Source organism: Bufo bufo, chromosome 2, assembly GCF_905171765.1.
Source record: "Bufo bufo chromosome 2, aBufBuf1.1, whole genome shotgun sequence".
Taxonomy (NCBI): Eukaryota; Metazoa; Chordata; class Amphibia; order Anura; family Bufonidae; genus Bufo; species Bufo bufo.
In genome coordinates, this window is record NC_053390.1 from 8,403,982 (window position 1) to 8,417,155 (window position 13,174).

At 45.6% G+C, this 13,174-nt stretch overlaps 1 protein-coding gene across 1 annotated transcript; it reads right to left on the reverse strand.

Annotated features, from left to right (window-relative positions):
• Positions 1-1,372: 1,372 nt before the first annotated feature.
• On the reverse strand, positions 1,373-12,571 carry LOC120989692 (zinc finger protein OZF-like). The gene is made up of 3 exons (XM_040417949.1): positions 12,537-12,571; positions 11,971-12,014; positions 1,373-2,923 (listed from the first exon to the last, which is right to left on the reverse strand). The coding sequence occupies exons 1-3, from the start codon at positions 12,569-12,571 to the stop codon at positions 1,761-1,763; spliced, it is 1,242 nt and encodes a 413-aa protein (XP_040273883.1). The 3' UTR covers positions 1,373-1,760.
• Between the last annotated feature and the right edge of the window lie 603 nt (positions 12,572-13,174).

The window sequence follows — 13,174 nt, forward strand, 5'->3', positions numbered from 1 at the left end:
AAATAGGACAAAATAACAGAAAAAGTCAATGTGCATAACTATTCACGAGTCCCTTTTGCAGCAATCACAGCTCCAAGTCGCTTTGGATAAGTCTCTAGGAGCAGTTGCCACATCTGACCGCTGGGATTTTCGCCCATTCCTCCTTGCAGAACGGCTCCGGCTCCTTCAGGTTGGATGTTTGCGCTTGTGAACAGCAATCTTTAAGTCTGACCACAGATCTTTTATTGGATTGAGATCTGGGCTGTGACTCGGCCATTCCAACACATTTACATGTTTCCCCTTAAACCACAAGTGTTGCTTTAGCCGTGTGTTTGGGGTCATTGTCCTGCTGGAAGGTGAGCCTCCATCCGAGCCTCAGATCACGCACAGAGTACGACAGGTTCTGCCGAAGAATATCCCTGTATTTAGCACCATCCATCTTTCCCTCAGCTCTGACCAGTTTTCCAGTCCCATCCCCCAGCATGATGCTGCCACCACCAGGTCTCACTGTGGGGATGGTGTTCTTTGGGTGATGTGTTGTGTTTGCGCCAGACATAGTGTTTTCTTTGATGGCCAAAACGTTCAGTTTTAGTCTCCTCAGACCAGAGCACCTTCCTCCATACATTTTGGGAGTCTCCCACAAGCCTTTTCGCAAACTCACAACGTGCCTTTTTGTGTTTAGCTGAAATTAATCGCTTTCTTCTGGCCACTCTGACATAAAGCCCAACTCTATGGAGCGTACGGCTTATTCTCGTCCTATGTACAGATCCTCCAGTCTCTGCTGTATAACTCTGCAGCTCCTCCAGGGTTACCTTAGGTCTCTGTGCAGCCTCTCTGATTAATGCCCCCCTTGCCCGGTCCGTCAGTTTTGGTAGGCGGCCGTCTCTTGGCAGGTTTGCTGTTGTGCCATGTTCTTTCCATTTGGTTATAATAGATTTGATGGTGCTCCTGGGGATCATCAAAGATTTGGATATTTTTTTTATAACCTAACTTCTCAACAACATTGTCCTTGACTTGTTTGGAGAGTTCCTTGGTCTTCATGGCAGTGTTTGGTTGGTGATGCCTCTTGCTTAGGTGTTGCAGTCTTTGGGGCCTTTCAAAAAAGGTGTGTATATGTAATGACAGATCATGTGACACTTAGACTGCACACAGGTGGACATTTCACTAATTATGTGACTTCTGAAAGTAATTGGTTGCTCCAGAGCTTTTTAAGGGCTTCTTAACAAAGGAGATGAATACATACGCACATGACAATTTTCTGTTTTCTATTTCTAAACAATAGTTTTATTTATCTATTTTTCTCATTTCACTTCACTGACTTAGACTATTGTGTTCTGATCCATCACATAAAATTCAGATTAACAAAAGATTATAATTAAGGCTTTAATGTAACAAAATACGAAAAAAGTCAAGGGGGGTGAATACTTTTGCAAGGCACTGTGCATCTGGCAGATCCAGGATACGTACACCCAAAAAATAGGGACATATTTTTTTACTGTTAGCATTCCCCCGATTCCAAAAAAGAAAAATGAGTTCTTCTCTGTGAATTATCGGATCATTTTTTAAATTTAATGAAGACCACATATAGAACATCAAAATGTCTTTAGCAGTACATTAACCACATTCTGAACATGAATACTGCTTCTCTGCTTCATGAATTCCATGTGTAAGATTTGATTTATTAATAAAGCTTTTCCCATATAGTGAACATGAAAACGTCTTTTCCTATGTGCGACTTGTCCAATGAACCCAAAGTCTGGTAATAAAACATTTCCCACATTCTAAACATGAAAATTGCTTTTCCAGTGAATTCTCTGATGTTTAATGAAATTTGATCTATTTGTAAAACATTTCCCACATTCTGAACATGAAAATGGCTTCTCCCCTGTGTGAATTCTTTGATGTGTAACAAGATTGTAATTCTGAGCAAAGCACTTTCCACATTCTGAACATGAATACCTCTTCTCTCCTGTATGAATTCTCTGATGTTTATTAAGAGATGATTTCTGTGTAAAACATTTCCCACATTCTGAACATGAATATAGCTTCTCTCCTGTGTGAATTCTTTGATGTTTATTTAGAGATGATTTCTGTGTAAAACATTCCCTACATTCTGAACATGAATATGGCTTTTCTCCAGTGTGAATTATCTCATGTTTACGAAGACTTGATTTATTATTAAAGCCTTTTCCACACTGTGAACATGAAAATGGTTTCTCTCCTGTGTGACTTCTCTGATGATCCCCAAGATGTGATTTAGTGATGAAACATTTCCCACATTCTGAACATGAATATCGCTTCTCTCCTGTGTGAATTCTCTGATGTGCAACAAGTTCTGATTTAACTGTAAAGCATTTCCCACATTCTGAACATAAATGCGGCTTCTCTCCTGTGTGACGTCTTTTATGTATAGCAAGATTTGATTGATGTCTAAAACACTGCCCACATTCTGGACATGAATATGGCTTCTCTCTAGTGTGAGTTCTCTGATGTTTAACAAGGTCTGACTGATGTGTAAAGCCCTTTCCACATTCTGAACATAAATATGGCTTCTCTCCTGTGTGAAGTCTCTTATGTATAATAAGACCGGATATCTGTGTGAAACACTTTCCACATTCTGAACAAGAATATGGTTTCTCTCCTGTGTGAATTCTCTCATGTATAACAAGGTTTGATTTACGCGGAAAAGACTTCTCACATAGTAAACATGGAAATGATTTCTCCCCTGTGTGAATTCTTTTCTGACCTGCACTTGTGGTAACAATCTGTGATTGGTCAGGAGAAGGTTCCTCATGATTAGGAGGATTATATGATAGATCTGTATTGTGATGTCCTGGATGTACATTAAGGGTAATGACGTTTTCTCCTGAAGAGCACTCCTTGGTATCTTCATCTTCTGCATTATAATTCAGTGATAACAGGACGTTCCCCTCAGAGGGATTTTCTGTTAGGATTAAAAATACATTTTGGAATTTTTCAATCAACAAACCAGACAAATTTATGTTCTCATGAGGAAAACACTAACACTGTAGTTTTTGATATAGTTTGAGGTAGAGTTTTTGAGCTAAAGTCAGAAGTGGATCCAGTAGGAAGGAGAAGCAAACCCATTCCTTACAAGTCCACTCCTAGCTTTGACTTAAAAATAAATTTAAAGAAAAACTCCACAAAAAACTATGTGTGTGATTACAATGACACAAAGCTTTGTATAATACTTTAAAATGTATCAAAGACAAAGTCCAGGATTGTGCTCTCCACATCACTTAGGAAAACCACCTAACTAAGTGGTTGTGCCAAAATAGAAACCTAGGGGGACATTTATCATTTATTCATCACCTGTAAGCCAAAAAATTGGTGTCAAAAAGTTTAGAACACGCCATGCTTGAGCAAAATTTTCCGCACATTTATTGTAATCTACAAAGGGAAACTGGCATTGATTTATACTGGAAAGCTACACTAGCTCCTCAGTTCTTGTCCCCAGCCTCATATAAAATATGGAAGTAACATGAGGAGCTTTCTTCTCTGATGCTGGGGGATTTGTAATGGTTCAATGAATTTTTTTTTTAGATAAAAGCAAATCCCCAAAATGTAAATTTACAATGTAGTCAAACGAGGGCTGCTTTTTCCAGGGTGAGCCATAGTAATTAATGGTCTATTTAATATAATTACATTCACTGAGGGACATTTATCACATCGGGTTACGCCTGTTTTATGGCATACAGCTGGGGCACTTGACATTTGGTATCTACAGTTGTGTTCAAAATTATTCAACCCCCCCTGAGATTGAGTGTTTTGGCCAGTTTGACATTGATTTTCATCATTTCAGTCATCTTGTTTACAATTAAATCAAAGAGGCACTTGTAAGTCAGACAAATATAACATAACATTTATAATGAAATAACCACAAATGTCTTTTCTGTGCTCACATCATTATCAGTTTTATTCAACCCCCAAGTGACATTCAATCTTAGTACTTAGTACAACATCCTTTTCCAGTTATAACAGCTTTTAAACGTGAAGCATAGCTTGACACAAGTGTCTTGCAGCGATCTATGGGTATCTTCGCCCATTCTTCATGGGCAAAAGCCTCCAGTTCAGTCACATTCTTAGGCTTGCGCGCTGCAACTGCTTTCTTTAAGTCCCACCAGAGGTTCTCAATCGGATTTAAGTCTGGTGACTGCGATGGCCACTTCAAAATGTTCCAGCCTTTAATCTGAAACTATGCTCTAGTGGACTTGGAGGTATGCATGGGATCATTGTCCTGTTGAAAGGTCCGTCTCCCAAGCCTCAGGTTTGTGACGGACTGCATCACATTTTCATCCAATATCTCCTGGTACTGAAGAGAATTCATGGTACCTCGCACACGCTGAAGCTTCCCTGTACCTGTAGAAGCAAAACAGCCCCAAAGCATGATTGACCCCCCACCATGCCTCACAGTAGGCAAGGTGTTCTTTTCTTCATAGGCCTTGTTCTTCCTCCTCCAAACATAGTGTTGATCCATGGGCCCAAACAGTTCTAATTTTGTTTCATCAGTCCACAGAACACTATCCCAAAACTTTTGTGGTTTGTCCACATGACTTTTGGCATACTGCAGTCGACTCTTCTTATTCTTTGGAGACAGCAAGGAGGTGCGCCTGGGAGTTCTGGCATGGGGGCCTTCATTACGCAGTGTGCGCCTTATTGTCTGAGCTGAAACTTCAGTGCCCACATCTGACAAATCCTTTTTCAGCTCCTCAGCAGTCACACGGGGACTTTTCTCCACTTTGCGCTTCAGGTAGTGCACAGCAGTCGAAGTCAGCATCTTCTTTCTGCCACGACCAGGTAGCCTTTCAACAGTGCCCTTTGCCTTGAATTTGCGAATGATGCTTCCTATGGTGCCTCTTGGTATGTTTAACATCTTCTTATAGGCATTGCCCTTCCTGTCAAGAGAAATCACTTCTTCTCTTGTCTTCCTGGACCTTTCTCTTGACTTCACCATGTTTGTAAACACACCAGTAAATGTCTAGAAGGAGCTGAGTATCACAGTCCTTTTACATCTGCCTAATTGGTGCTTATTATGCTTTTCAATACCTGATCGAAAACACTTGAATGAACCTCTGTTCTTAAGAGTGGTAGTCTTTAAGGGGTTGAATAATTGTGTCAATGAAGAAATCACAAAAAAAACATTTAATACTGTATTACAAAAACAATTGATGTCATTTTAGTTGCATTTGGTTCTTTAAAAAGTCCTTGTAAGATTTCATTCTGAACACAATTACAAATGTACACTAAATTCCCTAAAACCCTTTACAGCATTGGGGGTTGAATAAATTTGAACACAACTGTATGTTTGAGCAAAACAATAAAATCCTGCAGTTTTCACTGACCACTATGTCTAATAATAAGCGCCACTTCTTGGTCTGTACAGATCAGGGCTGCTAACCAGAATTTTTCTTTTTGGACATCTTGACTCAAAATCACAGACAGCGAACATTTTTTTACGGACAATGTGGAACTCCATAATGAATGATAAAGATTATAATTAGGGCTCAGCAAATTGTACTTCGGATTCAAGATCTGAAGTCAATCCGCTTGTCAACTTTGTTTTAAATGTATGGGTTTCGGTAAGGCCAAGTTTGTTAAGTCCGAAAGTCGTGCGAGACTTCAGTGAAGAAGTTTGGCCTTCGATTCTACAACTTTATGTCTCATTCACACGGCCGTTGTTCTGGTCCGCATCCGAGGCGCATTTTTTGTGGCTTGGATGTGGACCCATTCACTTTAATGGGGCCGAAAAATTATGCGGACAGCACTCCGTGTGCTGTCCGCACCCCCTGACCTATTCCGTGGCCCCGCAAAAACAGTAGAACATGTCCTATTCTTGTCCGTTTTGTGGACAAGAATAGTCATTTCTTTTATGGGCAACCTGTTCCACAAATTGCTGAACTCACACGGCTGGCACCCGTGTTTTGCGGATCCGCAATTTGTGGACTGCAAAACACGGTGTGGCCGTGTGCATGTAGCCCTAAAAACATTTTAAAACAGAAATTATGTTTTTAAAGGGTTAACTGTCTAGCTTTGTGAATGCTACTTTTTACTTTCACTTTGTGCCGGTCATCTGACCATTCTTTTCTCTAAATTACTAAAAGGTCATCAACACTACTGTACTTTTTTGAAGCTTTTGATTTGTCATAGGGACATATCAAAAGTGTTGATCGACAGGGCTCCCTAACCCCCTCCAATCGCCTGAATGAGGAGTCAGAAGCCAATAGCCAAGTGCCGCTTCCTCGTGCTGCTGAGCGCGATACTGAAGATAGTCTCAGACTTTCTATTGACCATCTTCACTACCGCGCTCAGCAGCAAGTGGAACTGGGACCCCCGTTGATCAACACTTTTGATAAGTCCCTATAACACATCAAAAGTTTCAAAATAGTGCAGTTGCTCTTTAAGCCACATTTTTATCAATAAGATAATAATTGAGCTATAATGAGTGTTTAGGCAGTGGAGGGGGGGGGGGGAACCAAAAACACCATTGTGACTGACACATGGGTGGGTGGGGTGGCATAATCATGTGTAGGAGGCATGGGCCTCTTTACAAAATAGATGGCATGGACGTTAGCCTGACCATGGAACCACAGCCCCAAGCAAAAGAAGCCAGGACCGTGGACTGGACTAGATCAGAGCCGCCCGACATGGCCACAGCAGCTCCCACCAAAAATGGTGAAAGACTAGAAGGGAGAGTGCAGGAGAGCCAGGCTTAGATAGGTGGCTCCAAAGAGAGACATAACCCAATGGGATAGGTCACCTTATGGTCTAGTAGACCCAGACCTTCCTCAGCACTAGGTGTGAACGCTCTAGAGTTCCTTCAAGACATCCTATCCAGAGGACAGGACCTGAACTGAGGTGTGGACCTTTTTATCTTCTCAGGTTTCCTGTCCTGGATGGGAAGTTCTTCTTTCATGGAAGCTCTCATGGGCAAGGGAAAATAAGAATTTCTCCAGAATCCAGGTATCAATCGAGATGGGAGAGAAAGCGTTTTACTCAGGAGACCAGCGCTTACCTAACAGTTCATTTAGATCGATATGCAGGTATGTGGAGACAGATTCCTTTTAAGGTAAAATGGCTTAAGGACACCACAGTTAGTAAAGTGGCCATCACGATCTGTGGCTTGTTTGAGGAGAATAAAAGCAGATTGAAAGCAAAGTTTTTTACCCACATAAAACACTCAAAATCAGCTCAAGTCGTGTGGGATGATTGTTCGTGAATGTGTCAGTTATCAACACTTGTCACAAACTGAGAGGGACAGAATCTTTGACCCGAGAGACCTTGGTGTACCAGCAGAGCACCTAGGTCGAGATGTCAGCACTGGTCAACGTTATGTATCCCAGTGATTGGAATGACAGCAAGAGGTCCAGAGCGTAGAACCTGATGTACTGATGGGTCATCTGATAAGAAGAATAGCGCACAGTGATCCATTCTGTACTGCAAGAGAAATAGTCACATTCCAAGCCTAGGGAGGCAAACAGTCTCTACACAAACCATCAGAAGGTGTCTGCACGACAATGGGCTACGAGGCAGACATCTAGCTGCAGGTGTTCACTGACCTCACACCACCTGTCACGGCTGAGGATGGGGGAAATACTCAGCCGTGCGATGCCAGATGATGTTATGGCTGCTCGGCCAGGACAACAGGATTAGGGAGCAGGTCACCTCCTAAAGCGTCCCTAACCTGACCCTAACTCCTAGCTGCATGGGCCGACCTTTAAGGTAGGAGGACCCATGCTCCGGAACCTCGGATCCCTAACTCACCCTCCGACCGGTCCCTGGACTAGGAGTCAAGGTAAGACGGCCTGTTCCTACTGGACACGGAGGAACAGGGGTCTCACTGGCCAAGCTGCAGGGAAGAGGGGAACACAAACAGACTTACGGATATGGCAGGTGAACTATCCGAGTTCCACCTACCTGCCACAGCCTTGCTGACTGGATCCCTGTGCAAACAGGAATCCAGATCCATAAGCTGCACTAAACAACATAGGAAAATCCCAACAGACCATCACATAGACACCACACATAAAGATGAACATAAACTTAATGTGACATTATATTTATGAACCACAAGGGTGGCTCTCACTGGCAGTTGGTAAACACAGGAGGCTGCTCCAGCTAAGCATGGCTGAAGCAACCTACTGAGCCATGCCAAACACCAAGGCTATATAGGCCAAAGTGGCCACACCCACACAATCAGACACACCCCGTGACTCATACACACAGAAAGGGAGTTAACCCTTCCAAAACCACAGGGAAGGGAAAACACCAACTTAAAGGGGAAGTGTCAAAACGAAAGTCACACTGTGGCTGTTGCCGCAGGCAACGACATGGGTGGCTACCATGTCCTGGGAGTCAGCCCGAAGGCCGGGACACTGCCACCACATGTACACACTATACAAAACGTTGCTGCGAGCAGCCACAGTGAAGGGAAAGGTCTCAGTGCACACGTAACTTAAACACAGTGCACACCATACATACATACACACACACCTAACAAAGCGGTAGCTAGGTGTAACCGCATGAAGATGCCGCAAGCTGCCTAGCACCAGCTCAGGCTGCTATCTGCGACAATCTCCAACCACTTGTTGCCCGCGGCAACCACAAGTGAGGCAACACACAAGCAGCCCTCACCTGTGGTTGAAACAACCAAAAACAAACCGCAGGCAACCGCATGCGGTTAAGGAGTCACGGTCATGGCCGTGACACTCCCACCCCTCAAAGCCCCCCCACCAAACAAAAAAAAAAAAGGAAACTGGTGAGAGACCCACACAAGGGGATGGGAGAAGGGGACGTCCACTCTCAGACACGGTTCCCAAAAAGTCGCTGTCAGCTGCATCCTCTCCCAGCACACAACTCAGCCAGTCCGACGAGGCCTGCAGCCCGCACCAGCGACAAAGGGGGGAGAACCACAGAGAGATGAACGAGGGGACTCTCCACACACGTCCCCACTCCAGTCGCTGCCAGCAGACACTCCTAACCAGCACGCAGCCGGACCACTTACGGAGTGCTGCCAGCAAACGACCAGAGATGGGAACATGGAGAGGTACGAGGGATCCCCAACACGGAAGGTAAGGTGGCGGGGAAAAGCCACCAACCGTGCCGTTAACGGAGATCCCCCCGGAACGCTCTCCCTCCAGAGAACACGCATGCAGGCCACAAGAGGATGGCACTGCATGCTGCACCCTCTTTCGAAGGTGTGCACCCGCACACCAAACAAACACGCCGGTGCCATAAAATCAGGGGGACGCCAAACGAGGCAACGGTGAAGGGATGGCGGGGAAACGCCACTCACCGCGCCGTCAGAGGCGAAACCCCCAGAACGCTCTCCCTCCGAAGAGCGCGCATGTACCCCTTCCGCAGAGGGCGGTACATGCTTTACCCTCTTTCGAGGGCCGGATACTCCCACCCCTCAAAGCCCCTCCCAACAACAAAAGGGGAAGGTTGGTGAGGCACAAAAAACAATGGGAGGGGCGGAGGGGAATGACAAACAAGGAGACACCAACACGGACACGGTGAGAAAGGAATGGCGGGGAATGCCACTCACCGCGCCGTAACCGGTGATACCCCTATAACGCTCCCCCTCCAGAGAATGCGCATGCACCCTATCCGTAGATGGCGGTACATGCTGCCCCCTCTTTCGAGGGGAGACCACGTGAGGAGCCTTTGTGGTTCATAATGTCACGGCTGAGGATGGGGGAAATCCTCAGCCGTGCGATGCCAGATGATGTTATGGCTGCTCGGCCAGGACAACAGGATTAGGGAGCAGGTCACCTCCTAAAGCGTCCCTAACCTGACCCTAACTCCTAGCTGCATGGGCCGACCTTTAAGGTAGGAGGACCCATGCTCCGGAACCTCGGATCCCTAACTCACCCTCCGACCGGTCCCTGGACTAGGAGTCAAGGTAAGACGGCCTGTTCCTACTGGACACGGAGGAACAGGGGTCTCACTGGCCAAGCTGCAGGGAAGAGGGGAACACAAACAGACTTATGGATATGGCAGGTGAACTATCCGAGTTCCACCTACCTGCCACAGCCTTGCTGACTGGATCCCTGTGCAAACAGGAATCCAGATCCATAAGCTGCACTAAACATAGGAAAATCCCAACAGACCATCACATAGACACCACACATAAAGATGAACATAAACTTAATGTGACATTATATTTATGAACCACAAGGGTGGCTCTCACTGGCAGTTGGTAAACACAGGAAGCTGCTCCAGCTAAGCATGGCTGAAGCAACCTACTGAGCCATGCCAAACACCAAGGCTATATAGGCCAAAGTGGCCACACCCACACAATCAGACACACCCTGTGACTCATACACACAGAAAGGGAGTTAACCCTTCCAAAACCACAGGGAAGGGAAAACACCAACTTAAAGGGGAAGTGTCAAAACGAAAGTCACACTGTGGCTGTTGCCTCAGGCAACGACATGGGTGGCTACCATGTCCTGGGAGTCAGCCCGAAGGCCGGGACACTGCCACCACATGTACACATTATACAAAACGTTGCTGCGAGCAGCCACAGTGAAGGGAAAGGTCTCAGTGCACACGTAACATAAACACAGTGCACACCATACATACATACACACACACCTAACAAAGCGGTAGCTAGGTGTAACCGCATGAAGATGCCGCAAGCTGCCTAGAACCAGCTCAGGCTGCTATCTGCGACAATCTCCAACCACTTGTTGCCCGCGGCAACCACAAGTGAGGCAACACACAAGCAGCCCTCATCTGTGGTTGAAACAACCAAAAACAAGCCGCAGGCAACCGCATGCGGTTAAGGAGTCACGGTCATGGCCATGGCCGTGACACCACCTCTCTCACAGGCTATCATGGGGCACAGCAAGACAACCATTCCAAACAAGCCGTGAACAGAACATGGACACAGGAGCGCCAGTGCCCCGGAGCAGCCGATGGCAGAGGCTGCAGCTCCTGAAATGTTATTAATTCCCAGACAACCCCTTGAAGGCAGCACTGAACACAGCAGCTCCACTTCTTGCAGGTCTCCTTTATTTCCATCTAGACTTGCACAGGATTCTCTGCATGTCCAGGACAGAGATATAGAGCGTTTCTAACATCTCCTGAGGACAAATTCCTAGATTTCTTACAATTCTTCAGTGTATAACAGGGTTCTCCAGTTATTAAATATATCGATCATTATAGATTTACTGACAGCAATTTGAAAAATGTCAGGAATTGAGAAATTGGATTCCAATAAATCTGGTTTATTTTCTAAGTGGCCGGATTACCTACATGATGGTGAGAAAAAGAGTATTTTACTTCCATAAATGTATTACTGAATTACTGAAGGACTCGGAGCTGGAGTCAGTAATCTGGCTCACCTACTCCACAGCCCTGGTCTCAAGGCTACACGTATTAATCAGCATTGATTATGGTGTTTACATGAGCACTTCATCCATTCCACAAACATTTTCTGTCTGAAACCTGATATTTACACTGGAAATCGGCCGGATCACCGCCATCTAGCAGTGAAGTAAAGGATCAGTCAGGCTGCTCGGTGCCGAAACAGCCTACCGGATCTCAGAACGGAGATGTGAACGAAGCCTATGACGCTGTATCGCCTGCAGAGTCAGAGTGCCGGTCACATGACACAGCTGAAGACCAAAAGGGAGCGGATAACTGACAACCACCGGTAAGAAGATTACTGTCCCTACAATCCATATCATGTACCTTTTTAACAGAGCAGACAATAAATAGTTTACGTCAGTAACTGAGTTTGCTCAGATCCCAGCCATTAGTGCAGCTGGAGTGCCCCAAAACCTGAAGCGAAGCCGAGTGTGTGACAGGACTGATAGAGGAGCTGGGAGAGGATGTCTATGTGCAGTCACAGCTCCCTCCGCTCCTGCACAGAACACTGGGGTCACTGCCCGGAGTGTTACTTTACTGGAGATCTAAGGTGGAGCCTGACCTGAAGCCTCACTTTCTCCATTCATTACTCCATACCTGTGGTGACATCTCCTGGAATGTCCTCCTCCACCTCACTCTTACACGGGGGATCGCCCATCATCCGCTCTTCTTCATCCTCCACTTTAATATCAGTCAGATCTTCCCCCTGATTTGTCATCTGTAACAGTACAATACAGAGGACAGGTGGGAAATCTAACAGATCCACAGAAGAGACCCCCACCATCTATGACCCCTCTATGACTGCAGGACCCCCTATATAGATGTGTATAGGGCTCAGCTCCATCTACCTGAGGGTTCTCTGGGAGCTTCTCCTCTGGACAGTCCTGGGAATACAGAGGACGGGGACATCTCTCTGGTGGATTTCTTTCTATGAGTCCATCTGTAGGAAATACAGTGACAGAACATTACATGTAATGATGAGATGATGGGAGTAGTATCTATGTGACCTTCAAAACAGCCATTAACGCCCCACCCCCTCCTTACACTGCTGATCAGCCCATAAATCCATCTCCTCTTCTGCTTCATCTTTAACCTCAACCTTAATGTCAATCAGATTTTCATCCTAAACAAGAAAAATCAAAAATTATCTTTGTATCAATCACTTTCTGGTCAGATTCTGGTGAGACTTCAGCTCCATCTACCTGAGGGTTCTCTAGGACCTTCTCCTGGAAATACAGAGGACGGGGACATCTCTCTGGAGGATTTCTCCTCCTGGATCCATCTGTGGAGACACAAGCAGACAGTGACTGAACACATGGCCTCCATTACATGTCACTGCACACACGTGTACACACTGCACATGACGGGTCTCACCTTGTGATATAAGAGGCTGGTGCTCCTCCATTACATGTCACTGCACACACGTGTATACACTGCACATGACCGCTCTTACCTTGTGATATAAGAGGCTGGTGCTCCTCCATTACATGTCACTGCACACACGTGTATACACTGCACATGACGGATCTTACCTTGTGATATAAGAGGCTGGTGCTCCTCCATTACATGTCACTGCACACACGTGTATACACTGCACATGACGGGTCTTACCTTGTGATATAAGAGGCTGGACCTCCTCCATTACATGTCACTGCACACACGTGTATACACTGCACATGACGGCTCTTACCCTGTGATATAAGAGGCTGGTGCTCCTCCATTATATGTCACTGCACACACGTGTATACACTGCACATGACGGCTCTTACCCTGTGATATAAGAGGCCGGTCCTCCTCCATT